The sequence below is a fragment of the Lepisma saccharinum genome, chromosome 6 (genome assembly GCF_977018435.1).
Source record: "Lepisma saccharinum chromosome 6, izLepSacc3.1, whole genome shotgun sequence".
NCBI lineage: Eukaryota > Metazoa > Arthropoda > Insecta > Zygentoma > Lepismatidae > Lepisma > Lepisma saccharinum.
This window is the reverse complement of record NC_139234.1, coordinates 29962969-29989741: the sequence shown is the minus strand read 5'-3', so window position 1 is coordinate 29989741 and position 26773 is coordinate 29962969. Positions and strand designations below refer to the sequence as shown.

At 37.8% G+C, this 26773-nt stretch overlaps 1 protein-coding gene across 1 annotated transcript in view; it reads right to left on the bottom strand.

Annotated features, from left to right (window-relative positions):
- Nucleotides 1–4250: 4250 nt before the first annotated feature.
- Nucleotides 4251–26773, bottom strand: part of ND-39 (NADH:ubiquinone oxidoreductase subunit 39) — a 30938-nt gene continuing 8415 nt past the window's right edge. The window contains exons 3-7 of the mRNA XM_083124620.1: nucleotides 19256–19549; nucleotides 11010–11143; nucleotides 9682–9843; nucleotides 7504–7690; nucleotides 4251–4740 (exon numbers count right to left, since the gene is read on the bottom strand). Coding sequence (XP_082980746.1) covers nucleotides 4564–4740; nucleotides 7504–7690; nucleotides 9682–9843; nucleotides 11010–11143; nucleotides 19256–19549 — 954 coding nt within the window. The 3' untranslated portion in view covers nucleotides 4251–4563. The remainder of the gene's footprint in view (nucleotides 4741–7503; nucleotides 7691–9681; nucleotides 9844–11009; nucleotides 11144–19255; nucleotides 19550–26773) is intronic.

The window sequence follows — 26773 nt, the reverse complement described above, 5'->3', positions numbered from 1 at the left end:
AAAAACCTACTGGCAGACACCCTGTATTTAATTCTTCCATCAGACCCCATTTTCACCTATGTTGTTCAGGGGAGAAAAAGAAGGGAATCATAAATTATCAGTCGGAATTCACAATTTTGCGATTGGTACCATGCTAATCTGTAGTTTGCGACCAATATAGGTCATGTACGGCACTTTACAAGCAAAGTCTAGAAGATCTCTATAAATGAGTTGTAATGCAGAAAACCCAGTGTGAATCCCCCCCCTCCAATTTTAAACTCATTAGTGATCTTAGTTGCTTTGGAATTACACTGTACTTGATAAATAAAATCAAAGTTCTTACCATTTTTCTTCTTGTTTGTTAGCCACAGATATGAAGAGCATGTGCTCTTTTAATGAAATATTGAAGTTAATTACTTAATGGTAAGTTTTTCTGTCTGGTTATACATATTATTCTTAGCTCATAATTATTGCACGTCATGATTAAGTGAACTAAGCACATTCATTTCTAGTTCTATTTTGTTATTTTTTTCTTGCTTTCTTCCCCAAAGGTTAATTGCAATGATGACAAATTAAGAACTCATGAAATGGGTGAGGGACAAGCACACTGATACACCCATCCCTTCCCAAGGTTCGAATTTTGAACCTCTGGCATTATGCCGAGCAATCCACCAAGGCTGTTTCTCAACTGTCAAAATGTGTATTTTTGCAATTATGCTAAAAAAATAGAAATTACTACATGAGCAGTTAGTTTTCCAAGTGCAATCTAAAAGTGTCAAGAACAGTCATGTAGAAAAATAAACTTTACTACAAACTGTTCATCCCTTTCAAAGCATTGTCCCACAGCACCCATGTATTTATGCCAGTGAGTCATCCAACAGATTTTTCTTTATTGTATCTATCTCCTTGAATCTTCATCTGAGGAGATAACCAGAAGTCCCAGGGAGCTCTTGTATCAGAGAGGTGTGTTTAGTAAAAGAAAATCTGGGCAATGTGTGTGTTTTCTTGCTCGTTAGTCAGGAGGCAGAGAACAAACTGCACACACGTCGCATATTCAAATACTTTTTGACATGATTCATACTTTTTTTTTAAAAAATCGTCTTCATTTATGCTTCCAAACTTCTTGAAATTGTGTGAACTACACAAACATTTGAACACAGAAAGCAGTTTTCATAATTTGAAAGGTGTGTGGCCATTTTTCCAAAACTTTATGTATACACATTGCTGCTGCTTTTCTCGGGACATTCCGAGTGCAATGTAGGTTTCTGTTCAGCAACTGATAACACTGTCCAACAATGGTTTTGTTAAAAGTAAAATTTCAACGGTTCTTTAAGTTTTGCCACCTGCTGATTCCGAAAATGAAGTCAGAAATTGTCAATCACCCACCATTTTTTTGTAACAATAAAAATATAATTCAGTATTCTTATTGCAGCATGCAGTCCATAATTAGCTGATTGGTAGGCAATATTTAAAATATTTTTATGTCTTTGTTCCGACAATATACTAGTAACTTTATGCCATTGATGTCTGCATGAATGACAACAACTAAACTTGTTAAACAATCCAACTGAAAAATTTGACAATGATTAACTTTTCAACACAATGCTGTGATTTAACTGTTATGTCTACTTCTCATTTCAATAGCAAGTTGTCTGGAGGAAAGAAGCTTTCCGGAGTGTTCTTCAGTTCCAGTGAGTGTTTCGAAGCAAAGACAGAATCATGTCAAGAAGTTGCGTAAACGACAGGAACAATTTTTGTTATATCTGTGGTGAGTTGACCTGAAAAGCAAATAGGAGAAATTTACTCCTCGTGTAAGCAAAGCTTAAGAGTGTTACTTGACAATAAGATAAACGAAGACAAGAAATGGGCCCCTGATATCTGTTGTGCGAACTGTGTAACGCTTTTGAGTGGTTGGCTGAAATGATCTCGTCATATGCCTTTTGGAGTTCCTATGATATGACGGGAACCTAAGGATCATATAACAGACTTCTATTTTTGCTTGACAAATATATCTGGGATAAATTCGAAATCAAGGCAAACAGTTGGATTGATTGGATTGATTTGGTGTTTTAAGTCCACTTTATGCACAGTGAGGCTAATTGGGACTGGACCTACATCAAGGCAAACAGTGAAATATGCAACACTAGAATCATCAACTCGACCGGTGCCTCATGGACCTGGAGTTCCTATACCTGCTCCAGCAGATCACATAAGTATAACGGAAGAAAGTGAAAGTGTTCCTAACAAATGTTGGGAATTGCATAGTGATCCTGATTTTGTGGGAAGTGTTTCAACAGCTGAACCCCACTTTGATAACTCAAGAGGATCTTAATGATTTAGTTCGAAATCTAGAGTTAAGTAATGGTAAAGCGGAACTGCTTGCATCGCGATTAAAAGGATGGCATTTGTTGGAGAGTGACACTAGTTACTTTTTTTCCGGCAACGCCAAAAAGACTTTGTAGATATGTATGCTGAAGATAAGGACCTTGTTTTCTGTTCTAACATCGATGGTCTATTCGAGTCACTAGGTGTTGTCCATAAAGTAAAGAATGGCATTTGTTTTTAGACTCTTTGAAAACAAGTTTGAAAGAAGTGCTACTGTACAATTGAAATAAATATCCAAGCATTCCCGTAGCATATTCCTGGGACATGAAGGAAAGTTACTAAAACATGAAACTGTTATTAACAAATATCCAGTACTGTAAATACTCTTGGCAGATATGTGGAGATTTAAAAGTTATTGCTATCTTCTTAGGATTGCAACTAGGTTATACCAAATTTTGCTGTTAGAGATAGAAAAAATCATTATGTTAAAAAGAACTGGCCGAAGAGAGAGTCACTCATCACAGGACAGGAGAATTTTATTCATCCACCACTTGTAAGTTCAGACAAAATCTTACTGCCTCCTCTCCACATAAAGCTTTGTCTGATGAAGAATTTTGTAAAAGGAATGAACCGCGAGGGTAGTGGATTTATGTTCTTCAAAGAGAGGTTTTCGCGAATTACTGAGGCGAAAATAAAAGAGGGAATATTTGTTGGCCCTCAAATCAGGAAACTAATGAAAGATAATGAGTTTGAAAATAACCTAAATGAGCTGGAATTGGCTGCTTGGCAATCTTTCAAGGAAGTTTGCATAAATTTCCTCAGAAACTACAAGTCAGAAAATTACAGAGAACTTATCAATAATTTGATTCAGAACTATCATGCTCTGAGGTGTAATATGTCTCTGAAGATACACTTTTTAGACTCCCACCTCGTTTCTTCCCGCAAAACCTTGGGATAATGAGCGACGAACATGGAGAACATTTCCACCAGGATATTGGTGAAATGGAAAGGCTATACCAGGGAAAATGGACTCCAAATATGTTGGCAGATTATTGCTGGACACTGAAAAGAGATGTTCCTCAGGCAAAGTACAGCCGAAAATCAAGTTCGAAGACATTCTAGATATGTCATTGTAAATAATATTGCATCGTATCACTATAACGCTATATAAGATTTGTATGTACCTGATATTTTGTATGTACCCTGTTACTCAAATTTCATGGGTGATGGATAAATTCTGTAATTAGATTTGAAATCAGCACATCAAATTCAATTAGAATCACCCCCAACTTCAATTTTGTTGGACAGTGTAATTCGTCACAAGAACCAGAGGAACGTAACTCCAAAAATATGGTTTTCAGTTTTGTTTACGCAATGGAAGCGGCCCCGGCATCCACCCAGCGTCGAATAACATGGGTACCTGGGGGGAAACCCTGGGGGGTAAAGGCAGTCAGGGGCATGATGCTGAACACATCACCCCCACTCACGACCGGATCAAGAAAGTGTGGGGCGTTACCCCCACACACCCTATACGCCTTCATGGCATGGTGCTATGCACAGGGGAGCACTTTACCTTTTACCTCTGAGAGGTGTATGTGCAGTCCGATTCTGACATATCTCTAATCCTTAGCGGTAATGGAAAGTCAAATTAATCCAATTTACTGACTTTTTTTAGTGTTAGACATATTCCTAACAATGCATTCTTCGCGCTCTGATATAAATTTAAAAAATTGGAGTTACGTCTGGTGAATTCACAATGAATTGCTGTCACATTCTTCTTTGCAAAAAGGATTGAACATCCCAGAACAGATTTCCACAAATTAGGGCAGTTCAAGTTTCTTCATACTTTTCTGAACTTTCCCCCAGTCTATGATTTCAATTGTTTGCAGTCTTACAAATAACAACTATGTTAGAATTTGTGCAATATAAATGAGAGCAGAGGAAAATACACTACAAACTGTTTATTAACATCACTGTACATTTTCAAAACTTGCTCATGTGTAACATAACTTAATTGTCCTGTTGTAACTGGAACTTCTCACTGAGAGGATCTGTTCCTCCAGAAAAATAAAACTATAGAAAATGATTGATTTATCACAGGACTGAATCTAAAGAATGTAGAGTCTAGACATCCTCACAAGTAATAATTTTTATTTACAAAATGTCACTCTACAATATTTTATCTTTCCTTAATTCTTTCCAACCAATACAAGAAACAATGCAAATTTCTATTAATACTATGTCGCAAAGTTGAATAGTCTATGCGAACACTTTTGGAGGTGCAGGGGCATCAAATTCACCCAATTCTTCATCATAATATGCACCAGCCTTGAATGGCCTTAGTTCCCAAGGCACTTGGTTTTCCATTTCAGTTAAGACAACTCCTAAATCTTCCAAGGTTGGGACTTTCTTGTTCACTTCATCGCTTACATGATCCTGAAAGAACAGGAATTGTATATTTAAATCTCTTGCTGTTGAGGGATTGAAATAACTATATATGAGATTTTATGAAAAGTCTCAGAAATTGTGTCAAATAAAAATGCACAAATGAAGTGTTCCTACTGGAAGTATGAACTTAACACATACTCTAATCAGTACCTATGATCTCCTTTCATTTTGTTTTCTTTTAACATGTGTTTTAATCAACCTACAAGAAATTATTTGAGGGGAAAAAAAAGACTTTTTGAAACATCTGTAACTACACGTCACAGAAGATCTGTACTGTTAAGTACTATTTTATATTTTTAGCATATCTACATAACGTACCAATGTGCATATTCACAAATACTCCATATAGGTAAGAAGGGGCTCTAAAAGTGTAACACCATGCATTAACAATCTTGGCAGTAATGGGAGTTAAGAGGTCAACAGTGTACACTTGTCACCTCTACATCTTGATCCCCCAGAAAAAAAATTCGAATCAACTCTACCTTGTGGCACTGGATGCATTATCAACTGAATTGTTGTGACCCTACTGTTTATCAGTATCAGTAATTTTATGACTATCCTCTATTGGTACACATATTGGCACTTCCCCACCATTCATCTACCATGTACAATTCTAGAATGGGGCTATGCTTGATACTTAAAAAGTTATCAAGGGAAACCATATTTCAGAAGTTTGAAAAGTCCAGAGGCTCAGCAGCTGATGAAAAGTCATCATTTTGAATTCCAATGCCTTAAAACGATGATAGACATAATCAGGGTGTCTACAATTTCGTAAAAACAAAATTCCTGACTTTTCCAGGTTTTCCAGATCAAGTCTTCAGAGCAATTCACATATTTACACATTTGTATACGGACACAACATTTCTGCTAAACACCACACTTAGAGAGACCCACTAAATGCAGTTAAAAGTAGTAACAAGAAGGAAAACTCAACAGAAATTGACTGTTGGATAGGGGCATCAAATGTAAGATTTTACATAATATTTGCCACATATTGACTAATAATATTTAAATACGGAGAAACTAGTACTCACTTATCCGCGAAACTGTTTTTTATTTGTTCTATCAATTTCAGTGGCCACTGCCACCATCCTCGTTGGATCTTGCTGTACTGTTAGTTGGTGTGCATCTTTTGTTTGTAGTTCTCTGGCTGCTGCTAGGTGCACTGTTAACCGTGCGTCTGCGTCCATGTCGTCTGCTATTTCCCGGTGTTAACTGTTGTCGTAGGGGAATCCAAGTGTGGTGTTTAGCTTGTGCGGGAAGTGCATTATGGCATGTTTTTCCTTGATTTTTGGTGTCTACGAGTGTGTGGGCAGTGTGTTTGACTTGAACCTTTTGAATTTTATAGCTATTGTATTTGATGTGTTTAGGAAGACCAGTAGTGGGTTGGGCTTTTTTCGCATCTGTTAGGTGCTGTTGGATTCTTTCATTGACAGATCTGATGGATCTGCCAATGTAATGTGCCTTGCACTCGCACTCTGCATTATATACACCTGGGTTATCAAGGGACGACAGGAAGTACCGTTTGTATTTGTTTCATTTATCAGCTACTTTGGCATTGGGTGTGTGCTACTTTGATGCCATATGGGAGAAGGGCTTTGGATATGTGGTTGGATGGGGTGGGATGGTAGGGGAAGGCAAACCATTTATATTGGCCGTTGGAGGTTGCTTGTGGCTGGTTAGGGTGTCTGGCCTGTATTTCCGCTTTACTGCACCAAGTGGAAAGTTGCAACAGTAGGAGAAGGCTCTCTGACAAATTTGCTTTTTGTTGGGGGGGGGGGTGGTGGCTAGAGAGAGAGTGTGTATGTACTGGTTGCCTGCATATGATTTTCTATAGACAGTGGTTATGAATTTTGATGGTGATGTTCAGGAAGTTGATCTTACCATGTTTCTCTTGTTCTACGGTGAAATTGAGCCTGGGGTGGATGCTATTTAGCTTGAGCTCTTCTGCCTTTTTGTACATTACTATTGTGTTGTCCGCATACCTCGCATATCGGATGTATTGCAGTTCTGGAGTGTGGAGTCTCATTTTTTTTCAGCCATGTGCATAGTTATGTTGGCTAAAGGAGCAGACAGCGGGTTGCCCATCGCAAGGCCCTCGGACTGATTGTAGAATTTATCCTCAAACTGAAAATAGTTAACGCCGGGAAATAGCAGACAACACTAACACACGGTTAACAACAGTACATCAAACTGTACTGATGTCCCCAACAAGTTAAATATTTCTTGCTCGTTATCTTCTTTGTTCAAGAATCTTTTTTTGGTACACTTCCACAAAAATATTGATTTTTCCAGAAACACAGTAAATTTCCCTGACATTGCCATTACTTCTCCAGAAAAAAGTCAATTTCCTCACTTTTCCAGACTGGTCGACACCCTGATAATAGTAACACTTTTCCCGTCAGTTAGAACCACAAGATATTTTTTTTGTGTTTGTTTTTGGTCATTCCCCAAATTGTTGGGCCATTTTCAATATTTCTTTCAGTTTTTATTGATTTTTTGAGGTTTCTTAACTGCATTCTGCTACTTTATGTACACAGTGATTTATCCACACAGCCTCAAAATATAACTTGCTTTATTTACAACATTGTACAAATTCTACTTCAAATACAGCCAAGACCAAACCAATGGATGGAACTAGAAACAAGTTGCAAAAAATCATTCATGTCTATTCATGGGGAAGAAAATCAAATCTTCAACTGGGGTATCCCCGACTCCACATTTCGAGTTAAAGATTAAGACACCACTCACCTTTTCAAGTTTTTCCCATCCAAGATATCCAATAGGCCAGCTAGGACAAATTTTTGCAGTGTATGTGACCTTCAATGAGAAGAAGGGATCCCAGCGCATGTCATATCTCATATAGCCCCATTCTGCATCTTTTCGTGTTACTCTGTAGAACCAATCAACAAGTTCAGACAAAAGGTATCGTTTAGGCCTGGAATAGAAAAATAATGCTAAAACTGAGTTTGGAAACAAACTAATGGTTTCATTGCTGTGTATAAGTAAAAAGAGGAGACGAGGACAGTCAGATAGTACTCGAAGGGGGGGGGGGGGGGGGGTTATCCCTCAGGTAGCAAAATTTTCGTAAAAATTCTCCCAGCTGTCTCACCATCACCATGATAAACTATAGGAGCTACCCTTCACCTAACAAGCCCCTACCAAACATTTCCCCCAACTAACATTTTCCACTTCAGGCTCTGAGTAAGGATAATATAAATTGGATTCTGCTCAGCTAGAAACAATTTCTGTAACAATGAACCTTTGAATTTAGTAATATAAAGTAAACAGCAGCTTACTTCCATCATTTTGTCATTCTGTTATCTTCCTTATTGACATGAAACAAAAATGCATATGCTGTTTTTCAAATACATTTCTAAATATATACAGCAACCCCTTTTACCATTCCGGGTTCTAAACAACATAATTTGCCATTTTACATTGGACCAGTGTACTGATATACACGCACATCAGGACTTCAGGTTTGAAAATGGTACCAAATAATCGGCTTGCGTATGCTTCACTGTTTTCATTTTTACTTTCGGAGGAATAATATATTAAATGAATGGAAGGAAGGTCAGAAGAGGTAACAATGAGGCTATATAATTCAGGTAGTCACTTTTCCGTGAAGCTATTTTAAGAAATTTTCTATTAATTTCGGTAGCCACTGCCACCATCCTCATTGGAATTTGTTGTGTCGTTGCTTAAAATAGCTTCACGGAAAACGTACCTGAATTATTTACTACCACGTCTCTCCTTTCCATAGTATGAAAGGCTATATACATGGGTCAGTCAAAAAATAAGTTGCACTTACCTATAACATGTTGTCGGAAAGAGACATTTTGATGAGCGTGGCTGGGAACACTGCTCAAATTTACCTTCGAAAGATGGAGTAAAGGTTGCACCACAGCTGTTAAGGATCGGACGTTATCAGTGGTGAAAATGTCATGTCAGTTGGAAGTGTTATCCAAAGTAGAAGTGCGCGCAGTCACTCCCTTGCTGTGGGCAAGAACCCTACTGAGATTCATCGCCAATTGCATGAAGTGTACGGTGATAAAGCAATTTTGTCACTGGCGATCGCAAAATGGCATGTGTTGTTCCGAGAATGGGCATACAGATATTGAGGATGACTACCAGCAAGAAAGCTGTCAACTGCAACGATGATGGACAATGTTGAATATATTAATGAACTAATTCATAGTCCAAACCTCACATACTGCGATTTTCATATCTTATCATGTGTTTAGACCTATGAAAGAAGAACTTTGTCATTCCAATAAGGAAGTTAAAACTGCAACGTAAGAATGGTTATCGAAAACTGGACAGGAATTCTTCGAACAAGGTAAAACTCATGTCATGCTATGACAATGTTTGAACAGACTTTGCAATTATGTAGAAATGTAGCTTTGGTAGTGTACTTTCATATAAATACAAGAACTGTCCCTCAGATTCCATATGCTATTTCTATCATGCTAGTGCAACTAACTTTTTGACTGACCCACATATAATACAGTGCTTAATTTCAAATTACATACCACAAAACAGTCGCTGTGTATTTAAATGTCCAGCACCTCTCCTATTGCATCACATGGTCATGGCAGTGATCAAATTAGTTATAAGACACATTCAAGCGTATGTAACAATGCAAATATGAATCTTTGGAACATTACCAGAGGAGAAGTATATTCCCAAAGCTATCCACTATGCATTGCACTGTGCTATGAAAACAGATAAAGGGTGTGGAGGTAAGCAGTGTCAGCCATAGAGGAGGTGATTTCAGCCACACTCCAGCCACTTTTACCTGCTGATTTGAGGACAGGTAAACCCAAAAGCCACTGTGCACTGATTTGGTCAGAAAAAATCCCACCAGAGATCACCACATGAGCAAAAGATTGTGCATAATTAGGCTTAGCTTCCAGCTACACCTACCCAACAGCCTGGTACACATCACCACGGATATCAGGATCCTTTATAGCATTGACAATGCCAGCAGCCACATCACTCACGCAAACAGGCTGCTTCACGGTAGCCTCTCCTTTCTTCCACAATGGCATGAAACGAATTTGTCTCCTCCATGGATGCATGTAATACCTGTGGAGGAACACAATGTTCAAATTGTTACAACAGAACAAAATATGTAATAAGTGGAGCAGGAATTAAATCGTACTTGAGAAAACTGAAAAAAAGTAACCTATCTACAAACCAACCGAAATTATAATAATTACCGACACCAGTTTCTGTGGCGGAGTGGTCAGCAAAAGTACTATGAAGCCATAAAAACTCAGTTCAAACCCAGGTAAAGTTTTGTCCCATCATCCATTTCATCATGATTAAGGCAGAGGATAGAAAAACAATGTAAAATAACCAAGACAAAAGAAATGACTGTCAAAAGCTACAGAAAAAATAGTAGTGTTTAGTCTTCTGTCTATTACTTGAAAATACGGTATATTTCTGAACTATAATACCTGTTTAGGTAACAGCACAGGGTTTAAGAAGTAATGCATTCAACATATTTCAGAAAGGTGTCATAAAGGAAAGAATTAAAATACTTTTTAACTTTATAGTAACTAGCAGAATGTACAAAAGTAAAAAAATTAATTCTGGACCAATGAGCAGTATGTTATCACTTCTATCAACAAAATATACAGTGGAACGTTGGTTATACATTCTTAGAGGGCTTAAAGATCTAAATTTGAGAAAATAATTCAAACATTTTCTTGTATTTCTACAAGAAAATGTAAACCTGCAACCAGATTTGTACTATAATTATTTTTCACATTTTTACCTACCTTACTACCTACCTATTCTTCTCTCTTTCTCCCCTTGGTCTGAAAAAAGAAAGAGACAGAGAGATTTCTCCCCAGTGCCCTCTTTCTCTCTCTTCCCTCTCTCTTTAGCTCTAACAAGATCCCCCTCCCCCCTCTCTCTCTATCACTTTCTTATTTCTTTTCACAGGACATTTTTTCCTCTCTCCCTTTCTCTTTCTTTCCACTCAAAATAAAATACAGTAAAACCTCGTTAATCCAGACCCCGAGTGAGAGAGAAAGATGTTTCTCTCTCTCTGGACACAAATGATTTGAAAATTGTGTTTAAAGAGAAGTAGAGGGAGAGAGAAGGAGCGAAAGAAGAAGCGAAACGGAACTTAAGCACAATATACTTTGTATTTATCACAATCATTTCTCCAAACAACATTCAAAGGAAAATATGGTGCATTAATATTGCAAAACTATTCCAAAAACTATTGAAATTAGGTCTACCTCAAAAACCGATCTTCGTGACCGTATATGTCTGCCGGTCTAATAATTATGGCATCAGGAAATTCATTTCTTACAGCTTCTTCTCCTTCATATTTGGTTGAAAGGATTTTAGATCCGCCTGGCAGTATAAGAGGCTGGAAAGTGGAATAAGTAAGCATTACAAACAGAAGCAGTGTGAAACAGGTTACTGTCGGATTACAAATTATAGATACTAGAGTTTGGACTCCTATTAAAAATTAACCAGTAGACCTACATAAAAACGAGTTACATCAAAATTTTGAATATTCAATTCTTTGCTAATATATGCTAATTTTTTTTAAAAGCTAAATTTCGATGCAAATCATTTTTATGTAGGTTTACTTGTTAATTTTTAATAGGAGTCCAAACTCTTGTATCTATAATTTTTAATCCGATAGTAGATGAGATGATAATGAGCCTAGATATTTGTTTGTATAGATATTTTCAAGCAGTGAATGTACAGAATGTCCGAGAACATCCCTACTTGCATGTATCCTGTTGTGACTAAGTTGAAAATTGGACAATATTCGTTGCTTGGTAATGATTTTGTTTTTGTGGTTGGCACCCCTGCTCTGAAGGACACATGGAATGCTCCTTAGAATTTGTATGTTAGTTGTTGCACCATGGCTGATGTGAGCGGACACTCATAGTTCTGAGGGATGGTTAGTAATGTGTGTACACACGACAATGAAGGTACTGTAACATAATGTAAAGTCCCCAAATATGTTATAACAGGGTGTCTACCAAAATAACACAACCAAAATTCTTGATCTTTCTTTCGTCTTCCTTAACCTTTATTTATTCGACCTCAAGTTACGTAAAGTTGGAAATTAGCAATTAAGAAAATAAATATTTTTTATTTAATAAAAACCCATTAGATGAAAACTGAAGCTATATTTTAACAACAGAATTAGACTTGTATGTATCCATGTAGTACCATACACCCTGAACTCAACAGCAGCTCGTGACTTTTCAAAGAGGCGTGCTACAGGTGATGTTCCTTCTTACATTTACAATGACCCCACATATCACACATATCCACACTCACTTGCAACTGCTAGTGTACGCAGGATTTTCTTTCAGAGGGGTCTGGGAATATAAAAGTCGGTATCACAGAGCTGCTTTCTAGGTAGGGATGGAATAAACTATAAAATATTTCACTATCATCGCTTTTAACTTTCGCTTTAAATGCTATTCAAAGACAAAAATGGTAATCGGAGATCATTTTAAGAAGAGCTTGCATTTACCACACACTTTTGTTTTTTCAAGGTTTTTTACTGCCTTCATTTAAGTTTTGATTTTCTCAAAATTTTGTTCCTCCTATGCCAGTGCATAGAACAACAAAAATGAAATGATCCTTCACGACGACTCCTGGGAATCTGGGAATTCATGAGCTGCGAGGAAACTGACATTCATGTGTTTCTAGATAACTATGATAGGTATGAACAATAAACAGTATTAACCTTATTTGCGGATGTTTGAAAAGTCCTGCAGTAAATTTGCAGATTCGTCGTTATGGTATAATATGAGTAATATGCATTGGCTGTAAATAGTTTTAATGGTATCAAAAATGCTAAAAATGCACATATTAGTGAGCTACACGACTATCCCAATGATTCCAAACGGCTAACAATTGGACTGATATTCATGTACATTAGCGCCGGCCTCCGTGATGCAGTGGTTAGCACTGAACGCTACGATTTCAGGGATCCGAAATCCTGGCATGGGTGTTCTTTGTGAATGTCTCCTTATCAGTTTCATCACATCATGATTCATTCTCAGGTGGAGCCCAAAGCATGATGCCTTAGATTTCATGGCCACGGTTTGGGACGTTTATATTACGTTAGGAAAAGAAACAACATCAAAACAATCTCACCTCTGATAATCCTTCAACTACAGAAAAAACAAAAGAATGTCTTGCACCTGTTCCGCACATGTTTCGAAACAGGCTGAATAGTTATGCACTACTATACAACTTGGTCATTAATTCCCGCTCCCGCCTCTACGATTACAGCGCATACAGGAGAGATATCCTGCTATTCCATGTTACAAACCAATTACATACATGTTGGTACCTTCCTCTAATAATAACAAATTAAAATAACTGTAATACATTAAATTAATAATATTAAAAATATTAATTAATATTGTATTATTATTACATGAAAAGGAAAAAGGTGGTATAAGAATAGGATTATAACAGCATGTATTCATTATCTAGCTTATGAATTGTTAAGATTGTTTCAATTTTAATAAAGACAACTGCCCTGGCAAGGTAATTGTGAAAGAGATAAAGAATTTAATATTTATTGAATAACGAAAAAGGATGTTAGATCCATTTGATGAGAAGTAAAGCTCTTAATTTAATATTTTATGCATATTTTTTATGTAGTAGTGTGCACAAATGTTCTTTGATACTGTCATCCAAAGTTGTATGATCCCAATGTAATCCTTGCCTTACAATAAGTTCGACGGAATTACATCTCTCTTGATTATACAACAGATGCTAAACAAAACAAGCATATTTACATCTTTTAATTTTAGTACTTTATAAGTTTCTCGTAGGAGATCCGGACCCTTTGGACACCCTCCCCCCTTCCTATATAGTCATTGGCTCCATTACATGTAAGTAATGCAAGTTGTGTTGCGATGTTCCTCAATGTGTTTTTCTTCTTCCGGATGCTCGGAAGAAGTTTCGTCTTGTCACAGAAACCTGGGGTTGTAAAGGTGGGGGCTGGGAAAAAAAAGGCCTGTTATGGTCAGATTCTGACCTTCATGAGAGGGGGGGGGGGGAGAATCGATCAGGGAACCTGGTTTTCCTTCTTTCGACAGAACAACCCTCATTCCAGCAAAGTTTGAATAGGTCTCTCATGCATTGGATTTGCACGTTCGAAGGTGGAAACGGAATCACTATCGGTAGGACTGGGAAGAACAAATGACATCTGTCTGGTGCTTTTTTCGAGTGACACTGATACAGGCTCTTAAGCAGTCACCACTGCCTGGACTGCATTTGACAGATAGCGAGGGTCTGACATCTGGACTTACAAACAGTATAATTTTCTGTGGGCCTCGTGTTGTCATCCCTATGTGTTTGTGATTGTTACTTCATCCTTCACATCTTACCACTATTCATCCTCATCTCACGATCAGCCAAAAAGGAGAGAAAGATGAAGTATAATAAACTAAATCAATCATTGTGATAGCAAATATTCTTGATGATGTCTTTACTTTTTCTTCACTTCCATGACTTTCTCGACTGGTAGACACCCTGTACAATGTAAATAAATTAGGGATGGGTCGATATGAAATTTTGGCTGATAGCGATAACCAATATTCTACCGATCCGATATAAAATTAGAAATGGTCCTTGAAGAACATGAAAGGTTCATTGACCTCCTTTCTAAATGTGTGTTTGAAGGTGACTGCAGTGTAAAAGGAATTGCATATTTAGACAGGCATATTGAAAGTTATTTTGATTATGAATTAAGTCAAGACAGCAAAAGACGTTAAATAGACATTTACTTTTTTAGAAAGTAGGGCATGGAGATTATCCATAAAAATTACAACAAAATATCAGAATTTTGCACTAAATTATCAGATATTTATCGATAAATCAGATCGGTTAAATAATCTGTAATTTTACCAATAAGCCTATATCGGTCAATACTGATAGAGTACCGATTAATTGGTCCCATCCCTAAAATAAAGATACATCAATATACGAGGCACATCCAGAAAGTAAGTTCCGAAAGTCAGAGCTGGACGCGCTTGCACAGGAGTGGAGGAGGTACACGTAGCCATAACCTGGCGCAAGTGCAGTTGTGTGGAGTTAGTGGTGAGAGAACTAGTACGGGAAACATGGCTGCCTGCATACAGTCTCCCACCGAGTGTGAGATACACGCGGTAATCAGATTTCTCCACACTAAGAAGCTGTTGGCATCAGAAATCCCCCGGCAGTTGTGTGAAGTGTATGGACAGAATGACATTAGTAAAGGACTTGTCCGAAGATGGTGTAGAAAATGCACAGCAGGCCGCACCAATTTCCACGACGAACCCATCATGCACACAACGTGAGAAACTGCAGTCGCTGGGTGACGATCTCATGCAGCAGGGAACAGAAGATCTGCAGAAGCTGACATGAGAGTTCACACATTGTGAACTGCCGGTTCTGCAGCATTGCTTACTGCACACTTTCCACTAATTCAGGCGTCACCATGCCTGCTGGGGGATCTCTGATGCTGACAGCTTGTTAGCGTGGAGAAACCTGATTACCGCTCGTACCTCGCTCTCGGCGGGAGACTGTATGCACGCAGCCATGTTTCCCATACTACAGTTCTCTCACCACTGCGCTCACGCCAGGTTATGGCTACGTGTTCCCCCTCCACTCCTGCGCAAATGCAACCTGTTCTGACCACTTGTGCCATCTTGGGGCACTTTCGGACTTACTTTCTGGATGCGCCTCGTATATAAAAATGTATGTATATATGTATATTTGTTCTGGCATAACTCTCGAACGCCTGGAGCGATTTCAACCAAACTTGGTACACACAGCACTTGCAATCTGGAAAGAAATACTGTGGGGGTAAGACACCCCTGGCACCCCTAGGGGTGGGGGTGGGAAGGGGGTGACATGTAAAAGGACCGATATTAGTGTGGAATCCATAGTTATTGGGGTCGCTAAGATGAATAGTGACACTACCAATGCCATGCAGCTCCAATACACCCCTGGCACCCCTTGGGTTGGGGTGGGAAGGGAGTGACATGTAAAAATAATCGAAAACGACCAATATTAATGTGGAATCCATAGTTTACGGGGTCACTAAGATGAATAGTGACACTCCCAATGCCATTCAAATCCAAGTTCATTTTACACTATCGTTAGAACTCCTGTCTATTGGAAGATTGGTATAAATAAATATCTGGGCAATGCCGGGCAATCAGCTAGTATGTTATAATTAGAGCCCGGAAGTTTGGCAAAATAAAATAAAAAGTTATCTACTGCATATATTGATAAAATTTTTCCAGGTATACGTTGTTTAGAATGTTTTAGAAGCCTTTTCATTTTGCCTATTTTGGACCCCACTGCCCATTTTTAATTATAATGTCTTTTTTTTTGCCTTTTTCAATGAAATTTCACCATTTTTTTTAAAAAAAATATGTATGTAAATTAATTTTCTCCCAAAAAAATGTTGTTGGCATTTATTTTTCTTCCGTTTATTATGTGAATAATTTTCACCTTATTTAAGTAATATTGAACTCACGCATGTTTCAATATTGCTGAAGGAGAAAAGTGTGAGAAAAAAGTATTTCATGCTGAGTTAGGATATTGCCTTTTGGTTAATATTTCCTTGTACATGATTGACTGCTGAAAACCTGTTGCAGAAAAAACCTGCACAATTACGTCATCGCGTCCGTGTCAGGAGGTTATTGACAAGAAACAGCACTAATGCCCAAGGGCCTTTGCATGGATTATAAAATCAAGTTCTCTATCTTTAGTTTAGTTCTGCACTTTGGAGGGAAAGGATTGTGTAGTTGTCATCATGCCGAAATTTAGTGTGCCATTAAGTGGTAAGTTACATGGTTACGTGCGTGAATTTGGTGAAAGCACATTTTCGACGAACTGTACTATTCTTCTCTGCAAGATATGTGAAAAAACAAGCAACCATGAGAAAAAATACTTTATATCTCAGCATGTGTCAACACCAGAACATAAATCTGCAGCTGCTAAAATGATCGGACAGAAGAAGATGTCCCTAATTTCAACAGTGGGCACTTCATCTAACAGGCAATCTCAGTTTTCTCTTGAACTGTGCAAAGCTTTCATGGAAGCGGGAATACCTTTCTGGAAAGTGGAAAACAAGTCAATGAGGAAATTCCTGGAGAAATGCACTAAAGAAACGGTGCCGTCGGAATCTAAGCTGCGGAAAACTTATTTAAGCGTCTGCTACGAAGAAGCTCTGCAAAGAATTCTTGCTGAAGTTGGTGGAAAGAAGATCTGGATTTCAATAGATGAAACTACTGATGCTATGGGATGCTATATAGCCAACGTCATCATAGGAACTATGGAACCAACATGCAGAGAATCCTCGTCATTTCTTCTCACGTCAGAACAACTAGAGAGAGCCAATGGTTCATCAATAGCTCAGTTATTCTCAAATTCCCTACTTCTGCTCTGGCCAGACGTGTTACTTTTTATCAGTGATGCAGCTCCCTATATGAAGAAGGCTGCCATAGCATTGAAAATTCTCTTCCTGAACATGCTTCATATCACATGTGTAGCCCATGCAATGCACAGAATCGCCGAAGAAGTTAGAGTGTTGCACCCAGAAGTGGACAGGTTGATTTCGAACACAAAGAAGATATTTCTGAAATCTCCCTCTCGAACCCAAAAATTTCAGGAAGTTGCACCTGAGCTTAGTTTACCTCCGCAACCAGTCTTGATGAGATGGGGAACCTGGATATCAGCAGCTATATATTATGCTAACAACCTTGAAAAAATCAGTGAGGTGACCGATGCTCTTCCAGAAAATGAAGCGGCTTCAATTCGTGAAGTGAAAAACTCCTGTGCTATTCAGAACTGAAGAATGAACTGTCGTTTATTTTGGCACATTATGGTGCTTTGCCAGAAACAATTACAAAGCTAGAAAAAAGAGGTGAGCGACTTATAGCATCCATGAAAATCTTCGAGGAATTTATGCAGCAGATGATGGAAGTGCCAGGAGAAAAGGGGTCAGCTGTTGCGGAAAAGTGCAAACGGGTAGTGAGTGCAAATGCAGAAACAATTCAAAACAATTTGTGATATTCTAAGAGGTGAAAATGCTGTTACCGAAATGGGTCCAGCTACATTAGCTTGTTTTATGTATGCTCCAATAACTTCTGTCTAAGTAGAAAATTCATTTTATATTATGAAAAACATTCTCTCTGACAGACAACTATCAATGAATGTTGAGAATTTTAAAAAAAAACACCTTGTAGTTATGTGCAATCAAGATGGAGAAAATTGAAATGCGCTTCCCAAAGTAGATTTTAACATTTTGCCAGAAATTATCGATAAAAGTAAGTGACTTCCAAATGTGCCTTTTTTTCCGTTTATTTTGCCTTTTTTCCATTTTTAGTGCCTATTTTCCACCTTATAAAAGCCTTTTTGCCTTCCTATTTTAACGAAAATAAATGCCTGAACTTCCGGGCTCTAGTTATAATAAATAAATGTCGTATCTGTCTAGGGCAGTGATATCAACCTTTTTTAGTACAGGACCCACCTTGAAGGATATTCACACTCCATGGGTCCCATAAGCATGGCAACTGGCAGACTTACTTGTAAGGTTTTTGCTTAAATCAAGCACTTTAAGAAGCGCTCTTTTATGCTTGCTTAAACAAATTACACGTACTTCATTCTAGAAAAGTAAGTATGTAATTTAAAAGACTAGTTTACTCTAGGCTGAATCTAACTAAGCACACATGCTGTTATTAAAGAATATATTCACAGAACTAATGTGACGGTTGGGGCTGCCTTTTTTGCATAAGCTTGTGTATGTTGGGTTCAATGGTGGTTAACTTAAGTCATAAATCTGAGTGAGCGTCAAGTGTATTTCTGTACTTGCTTTTCACTTGAATCAGGGATGAAAATCCCTTTTCATACAAACATGAGGTGGAGAATGGCATGAGGAATTTTAATGCCTCACCCGAAAGTTCAGAATACTAACCTCTTAAATGTAGAGTTTAGACTATGTTCAACACGAGTTGAATTTAAATTGTTAAAACAATATGTCTTAGTAATTTAAATGTAATAGGTTTTTAAGATACAGTAAATAAATTTTTGAGCCCAACTTTGCAACCCACCAAATGTCCCCTTAGGACCAGCAGTGGATCACATCCCATAGGTTGAGAAACTATGATCTAGGGGTAATAATGCTATAACCTATGAGACACTGTATAACTAAAAACAGATAACGTGATTAATGAACTGAAATAAAATATTTTAAGTGTTTGTTACTTCTTAAACTGAAAAGAATTCCATTACAGAAGCTTTGAGCCTGCTATAAAATTACACTAGAAATGAATAGCATAATATGTACTGAGGACAGAATACAGACCCTATAAAAAATCTAATATTTTCAGTTTTCCATGTATCCAGTAAATATGCAAAACATACTGACATTTTCAGGCTCTGTTATTACTTCACTAAGTAACTGACAAAATATACTCGTAATTAGAAGAAAATTGCATACCTGTGGATGTTTTGTAACGTTTAAGCTTGAAACATGAATCAGCTTCTCGACACCCATTTCACGAGCTATTCTGGCAATATTCCTGGGACCTTCAATAAAAATATCCTCAAACTTGAAGTTCATAGTTTCCCAGTCCCGGCCAATTAAATTTATAACAACGTTTGAGTACTTCATGACCTTTCGCAGAGAGTCTTCATCTCGAAGATTATATGGTAAGAAGAGGACTTGCCCAAGGTCTCCAACCAGCTTCAACCTAAGCATGTCATAGTGATCTCCACGGTAGGGCAGAATCAACTGGAAAAAAATAGTGAATTAAAAAAAATTAAGGTTACTTCATGACTCCTACATTGTTAAAAATGAACACCTGTTTATCCGCCTTCCTTTCCCCAGTTCTTCAGTACAATTTTAACCATAGTGCAAAATATAGGACATTGATTAACTGACACACCAAGGTGAGTTTATATCCTCTACTATAAAAATAATGCAGTGAAATGAGATTTTATTGTATCACACATTGAGTCTTAACACATTGAATCCCAGGGTTTTTAAGTTGGCAATATCTCAGAAACCTGGGCATTTTATGTGATTTTCAACAATCTGAAACAATTTATTTTTTGGTCTTGCTATACATGTGTTATACATAAAAATAAAGGCAATTTCTTTGCCTACACGATAAAAAAGAAACAATTAGAATCTGTGTATTCTTGCGTGTGCTAGAGATGTTCAACATAGTCCTTGTTTTTCATATAATGAAAAAGTCCATACTTCTAATACTACCCTTAGTATGAAATACAGGCGGGGTGCAAGTAAATAACTCATTACATGTAAATAAATAAGTGTTCCATTTGTTTAGATATATTTCAAGTCAACACATTGGTCATGTGCATGGGTGCCCATAGAAGTTTTCTCAGGGGGGGTCTCTCTTCAAGATTCCATATGTAGCATGTACTGAAATGGATCCAGTCATCAACATATAAAGTAATGTTAGCATACTAAATTACATTAGCCAGCAAGGGGAGCTCGAGCCCCTTTGCCCCCATATGGGCACCAATGGTCAAGTGTGTGTATATGTTAGGGTGTGGTCAAGTGTGTGTGTATGTGTGTGTGCGAGTGATGATAAAGCACTAAAAATATAGGCCTAGTACTGCAATCAATGAAACGAATGTGCTTTCCATTCAATGAGAAGATGCTTCAAAATTTCACCACCAGGGTACAGCACAATGCAGAGGAATACCAAAAGAACTCCCAGGAACATTCTGCACGTGCATGGGATACTCAACATATTCAGGATGCTCGTGCATAGCACAAGCATGGGATTAACACATCCCAATAAAACAGCATGTTATAATTATTTGCCAGATTTTATATTTACCTGCAGTTTAGGAGTTTTTATCCTGGTGTGCAGAAAAAATTAAATGGAGGTTCCAGTATATAGCCATCACAAACTATACACTATTATATAGAATACAAATACAGTGGAACCTTGATAACTCGGAACTTGAGGGGGGGGGGGGGAAGAAAAAATTCAAGTTATCAAGGATTTCAATTTACAAGGTTCGAGTAATTGAGGGCCTATAACGTATGTAGCATCATTTTAAGTTAATATGTATACTGTAACTTTAGATGCACTACGTACAACATTGATTTGGTAAAATATTTGGTACACTACTGTATGTACAATCAACAGCAAATGAATTCGGAGAAAAAAGATTGTCTCGACGAAAAATGAGTTGGCAATGTTGCGAACACCGAGGCAATCTTGATAAGACTCATGAGGAGCGTCGAGCAAACTTTCCTGAAAAACACAACTCAACTCCAGTATCGAAGGTCATGCTACACGTGGATTGGCAACTTTCGGGAGCATGCTGTCTGTCTACATAATTCTCCCCAAATGCCTCTTTGAAGATGAACCATCTGCGCGCATTTTATTTTTCAAAGGTAGTTCTGACGTTGTAGTCATTTTATTATTATCACCTTTACAATTAATCGAAACTATGAAGATGGATGATAATGAGATTAAATTGATGAAGAGACACTTAAAAAAGGGATTGCCAGACCAGGACTCGAACCCGTAATCTAAAGCGGATAAGGTGGGGAGACCGTCAATAACTCCCGGCCATGAACTGGAGTATAAAATTTGTAATTGCTCAGGAGTATTTTTTGTTCTGTTCATGACTAATACCTGCTTTCGGACACTTAATTTATAAGTGACACACTTCGTTCGGTGGGGACAAGCCACGTATTGTTTGAGAGGAGGGACACATCTCGTTCATATACTAGATACAATCATGGACTATACTTGACATATGACATGCTAAACAATAATTTCGGAGATCAGTTGGACATAGCAATTTTAATATACAGGGTGATCGAAAAGTCCCCGAACCCAAACGTCAAAAATAATAATAATAATAATAATCGCCGGTCGTTATTATGATAATGTAATAATTTCTGTGGAAGTTGGTTTGCGAGGGTCTTGGCTGTACATGACACAAGAGATGGCGCTGGGGAGTGGCATATGTAAGGAAGAGGTGTGTAAGTGTAAGTTTTTATGTGAAAATTGACTGAGTGGTAGCACTAGACGATTTTACGTCAGGGATCCTAGGTTCGATCCTGGGCATTGGTGTTCTTTCTGAATGTTCTATTTATTTTATCTTCACTCATCTTCATCGTCGCGATTGCCCGAAAGTGGAAGAAAAGTGACGCTAAATAAAAATTAAAAATATGTGAAAATTAGAAGGTTAATTAAGAGCTGATAGGTAAAATATACTCTATGAGCGATGTTCGATAGAAGTTCTGTTAAGATGTCAAACCTGTAAGAAGCAAATAGCGAATTTGTGTGAAGGATTGAAGATAAACTTCGATAACATGGTCACCTGGATTGTCTCGAGCTGAACCAGTAAATGGGCGATGTTTAATCTACAAGGCCATTCTGCAAAACGAATGCCAAAAGAGGTTCGTGTGTGGATTTGGTCAGCATGAAATTGTTGGGTGATGATAAGTGAATGGTATTTTTTCTGTATTCGTTATTTTACGTTGCTTTTCTACCCCTGGGTCTTGAATGACGAATAAAATACTTGTAATTTGGTGAACTGATAAATACAAAAAAGCCAACCACGTGGGTAATTGGTTAGCGCACGCTCTTCGAAGTAAGGTAAGGATGTGTCATTGTCTGCATCCCACTTCCATCTATCACATCTTCAACCTTCATCATTGCGATTATCCGAGACTGGTAGAACAGTGACGTGAAATAACAAAAATATCACCCTCAGTGTAGATTTCAAAGTTTGAAGTATTGCTGTTTCTGCATTCAATAGCGGCTCTAGATTGTGACAGTGATATGAAATGCTTCTTATTTTATAAGAAATAGTAAAACGAGAAGATCGATAGATATTCCTCCATTTTCAATTTTCTCTGAAACTAATTTGCCCGGCTTTGGTGATAATGATTTCTATGTATTATGCGAAATATACTTTAAATCAGTTTATACTAATTTATGCATATGCAACTGATTAAAGAGAGCCACAACGATGGCGCAAGGAAATCGTCGTCGCATTGTAATCAAGGAGTTCTCGGTTCGATGCCCGGTGGAGACACATAGTGATTCGGATTCTAGTTTAAACTGTAGATCTCGTCCCGGTTGTTTTGCCTATCTGTGCATAAAACTCAGACTCAGAATGATTAAGGACTTTTCGAAATTTTCTTTCTGTATCGGAATGGTAACATTATTCAATACGAAAATGAATTCGTAGAGCAAGAATACGCACAGCACCTCTAATTACCCACTGCCATTCAACAAGCTACTATTCGTCAATTCAGAATTATTATTTTAGGATTCAAATCCTGGCATCTGAAAGAGGGACACTTGGACACAAAAGTTTCAGGTTTGTTAAGATTTACTAGTTAAGGATATTTTTGTTAAGCTCCTGGGACCTGAGGAACAAAAATATAGATATTTTAAAATGATTTCTCAAATTAAATGTAGTAATTATGCAGCACACTAGCCCAGGGACGCTATAGGCTTATTCATGGGATGGAAAAATTGTTATTTCTGCCCTCCCCCTGCCCCTTCGCCAAGTTGTATATTCGATTGACTTAGATTCGAGTGTTAATATTGGTTATGATTATTGGTAAGGTGATAAGGGTTTACATTATTCATTGAAAATTACGTAACTATGCTATTGGTTATACAGTATAAACAATAATAATGACAATTATCGTGCCTAGCACTCTGATTACTCTACTTGGAAGATAATTTACACCTGTAAGTTTTCCGAAACAAATACACATTTCACTTCGTATGACAAGAATCGGCGAGGGAATTTCGTAAGTAGAAAGAAATTCAGTAGCATTAGTTTACCTTAACTTTCGCAAGATATGAAAAATTCCGTTTTTGAATTGTTGGATCGTAATGTCGTGACCAACCCTGATATTTTCCTTGCATATCAACGGTATTTTTTTGAAAATAGGGTTAGCAACCCTTAATTGAAGACCAAGTGAATGATTTGCGATGTAGTAGTCGGAACACATTGCAAATCATCCATTTTCTCCAGCCAGTATTGTTGCCAGACATTTACAACTGCAGTGTTCAAGTGATACAATACGAATGCGTCTACAAGCTGCGGGGATACGGCACAGAACACCAGCGAAGAAAGTGCAACTCACAGGGCAACACGTAAATGCTCGTCTTGGGATCGCTTTACAATATCTAACCATGACAAATGACTTTTGGGAAACAGTAATTTGGACTGACGAGAAAGTGTTTTGTTCGGATGAAGATGGCCAAATTAATTTGTGGCGACCGGACTCAGTGCAGCGGGTGCAGGAGATATCGTAGAAATATCCTCGAGGATGGATTGCGAAGAATATATTAAAGTGCTTGAAGAACATATGCTACCGACAGTTCGCGTTATTTATCCTTGGAAGGAAATGTCCATCATCAACTTCGTTCATGATAATTGCAGTATCTATACGTCCAAAAGAACGAAGCATTGGCTTGCACATCACCCTGACATTCAGCCATTCGAATGGCCAGCGAAATCACCAGACCTCAATCCAATTGAAAACGTATGGTCCATTATAGTGAGAGAATGGGAACCTGACTATGAAAGAACAAGAGAACCATTACGTGGCCATGTGTATGACGTATGGAGAACTATACAGAACAGGCCAAGTATTTGTCATAGACTTGTTGAATCTATGAACAGAAGATTACGTGAGGTAATCGACAACAATGGCTGGTGGACTTATTACTGAACACGTCAACATTATTTGAAACATTGAAATCAAGTTTATTTTTTGTTTGTTTGAATGAGTGTGTCCTTTCTTTCTTTCTGTTTTCCCTAGAGACAATATATTTATTTTCTTTGAAATATTTTGAGCTCTGGTTTTTACAAGGGTGCATTAATTTAGCATGTGACACAACGGTCTCAAAATATGGCATTTCAGTTTGAAACAGGCAAACTAAAGTCGAGTTTGCAAAAGCAAATACATTTTTTCCGCCCTTGTAACTCATTGTTTCTTCCAATTATCGAGTGCTTTCTTTACGTTGCGTTGCTCTAGGTCACTCAGTCGCCATTTTTGTTTGTGAGCATATACTAAGTTTGATTGAAGCTTATCCTCTATCCTTTCATCATACAACTTGACTATGGGCTTCAGGTTTGACATCTTAATAGAATTTCTATCAAATATAAATCATCAACTTGAAATATATTTCACTTACTAGCTCCTACTTTCCAAAATTTGGTATGTTTGGTTTTCTGATGATACACGTGATATCGTAAAATTTAAATATGATAGATTTGTATTTTATACCTATGGAGATTACTTACTTTATTTTGTATATCAGATTTCTTGTAATTACCTACAAATTATGTGAAACAATACACTAAACATCCCCTCGCCCCGACCTGTTTTCAAGAATCGATCAAGCATCCACCTCACAGAAATTTCCATCTCGATCATTGCATATCAAATGAGTGTGGGTCTTCGTGAATCTTCCCTGTAATGCAGATCCATAATTTGCTCTAGAGCATGTGAAGATAACTGAAAGCAATACTTGTGTATATAATTTCAATTTTGAACAATTTATTCATCTATTTACTTCTTTCATTGTGGGAGGGAGACTGGCAGCCGGGAGATAGGCCAAGGCCCTTCCAGGGCTGTATAGCCACGTTTTTTTTATTTACTTCTTTCGGTCCGGGGTTCCATACCCGGTGGAAGCACATAGTGGTTCGGATCTCACTTTACAACGTATGCCAAGTCCCGATTAGCTTTTCTAAGCAAAACGTGGATTGAAAAAATTACTTAGTCAAAATTTGTGACAGTTAGCTACTGATCGCAAGTTGCATTGTTGCAGAATATGCGGATACTAGACGTGTTGAAAGCAGAGGTGTTCATTTGGAATCAAACTCCCTCACCCTCCTAGTTGGCAGTAGCCCTCACCCTCCACCGCCCTCACCCTCACAAGTCTTCCGGAGGGTGAGGGTGAGGTCTACCATCACGAGGGTGAACACATCTTTTTAAAGAATCACGACGATGAGGATGAGTCATGATATGATAAAAGCACACAAAAAACAATGCCCAGGCCGGTATTTTTTTTTAAAAAAAAGGAATACACCTATTCGGTAGTATCCTCCGTCATTCACACATTTCTCAAACTTTCACACATGTCAATTTTTACTCTAATTGTTTCTCGGATATGAACGAGATGTGCCTCCCCAAACGCCCCGGCAAACAAAATGCGGATTCTCCCCGACGAACACATTTTGGATCTAATACCACTCATAAGTTAATTGTCCAGAAACAGATATTAGGTATGAATATACGATGAAATACTTCTTAGCAATTACAAATAATTATAAGCTAACTCGTGGCCGAGAGTTAGAACGAGTGACTAAACTTCCCCGCTTTTGCTTCCGAGTTGAGGCCTGGTCTCAGCATGGAGTTCTATCTCTGCAGTGTTTCCTTATCAATTTAATGTAATTATCATCCATCCTCATAGTTGCGACAAATTATAAATGTGTCATGGTAAAAACAAAGCAAAATAAGAAAAAAATATTGTAACATTACTGCAATGTCAGAACTACGTTGGCAAAAAAAAGTGAACACCAGATCATTTTCAAACAGGCATTCGGGGAGAACTGTGTAGAGGTAGACAGACAACATGCTCCCGAAAGTTGCCAATCGACATGATCTTCGGTACTGAAGTTGTGCGTGGAGAAAACTTTGATTGAGGCTCCTCAAGCGTCTTATCACAAATGCCTCGGTGTTCGCAGCATTGCCAACTCATTTTTCGTCGAGAAAATCTTTTTTTCTCCTAATTCATTTGCTGTTGATTGTACATACATGCAACTTTTATGTGCGTTACATATGTATCAACACGTCTACAACGCACACTAAGCACATTAAAAATAATGGTTACATACATGGCAGGGTGGGGGAGTTCAAGTTCAACACTATTGTTGATCACCTGACATTGTACGTACACACGCTACACCTCGACTTATTGAGGTCCGT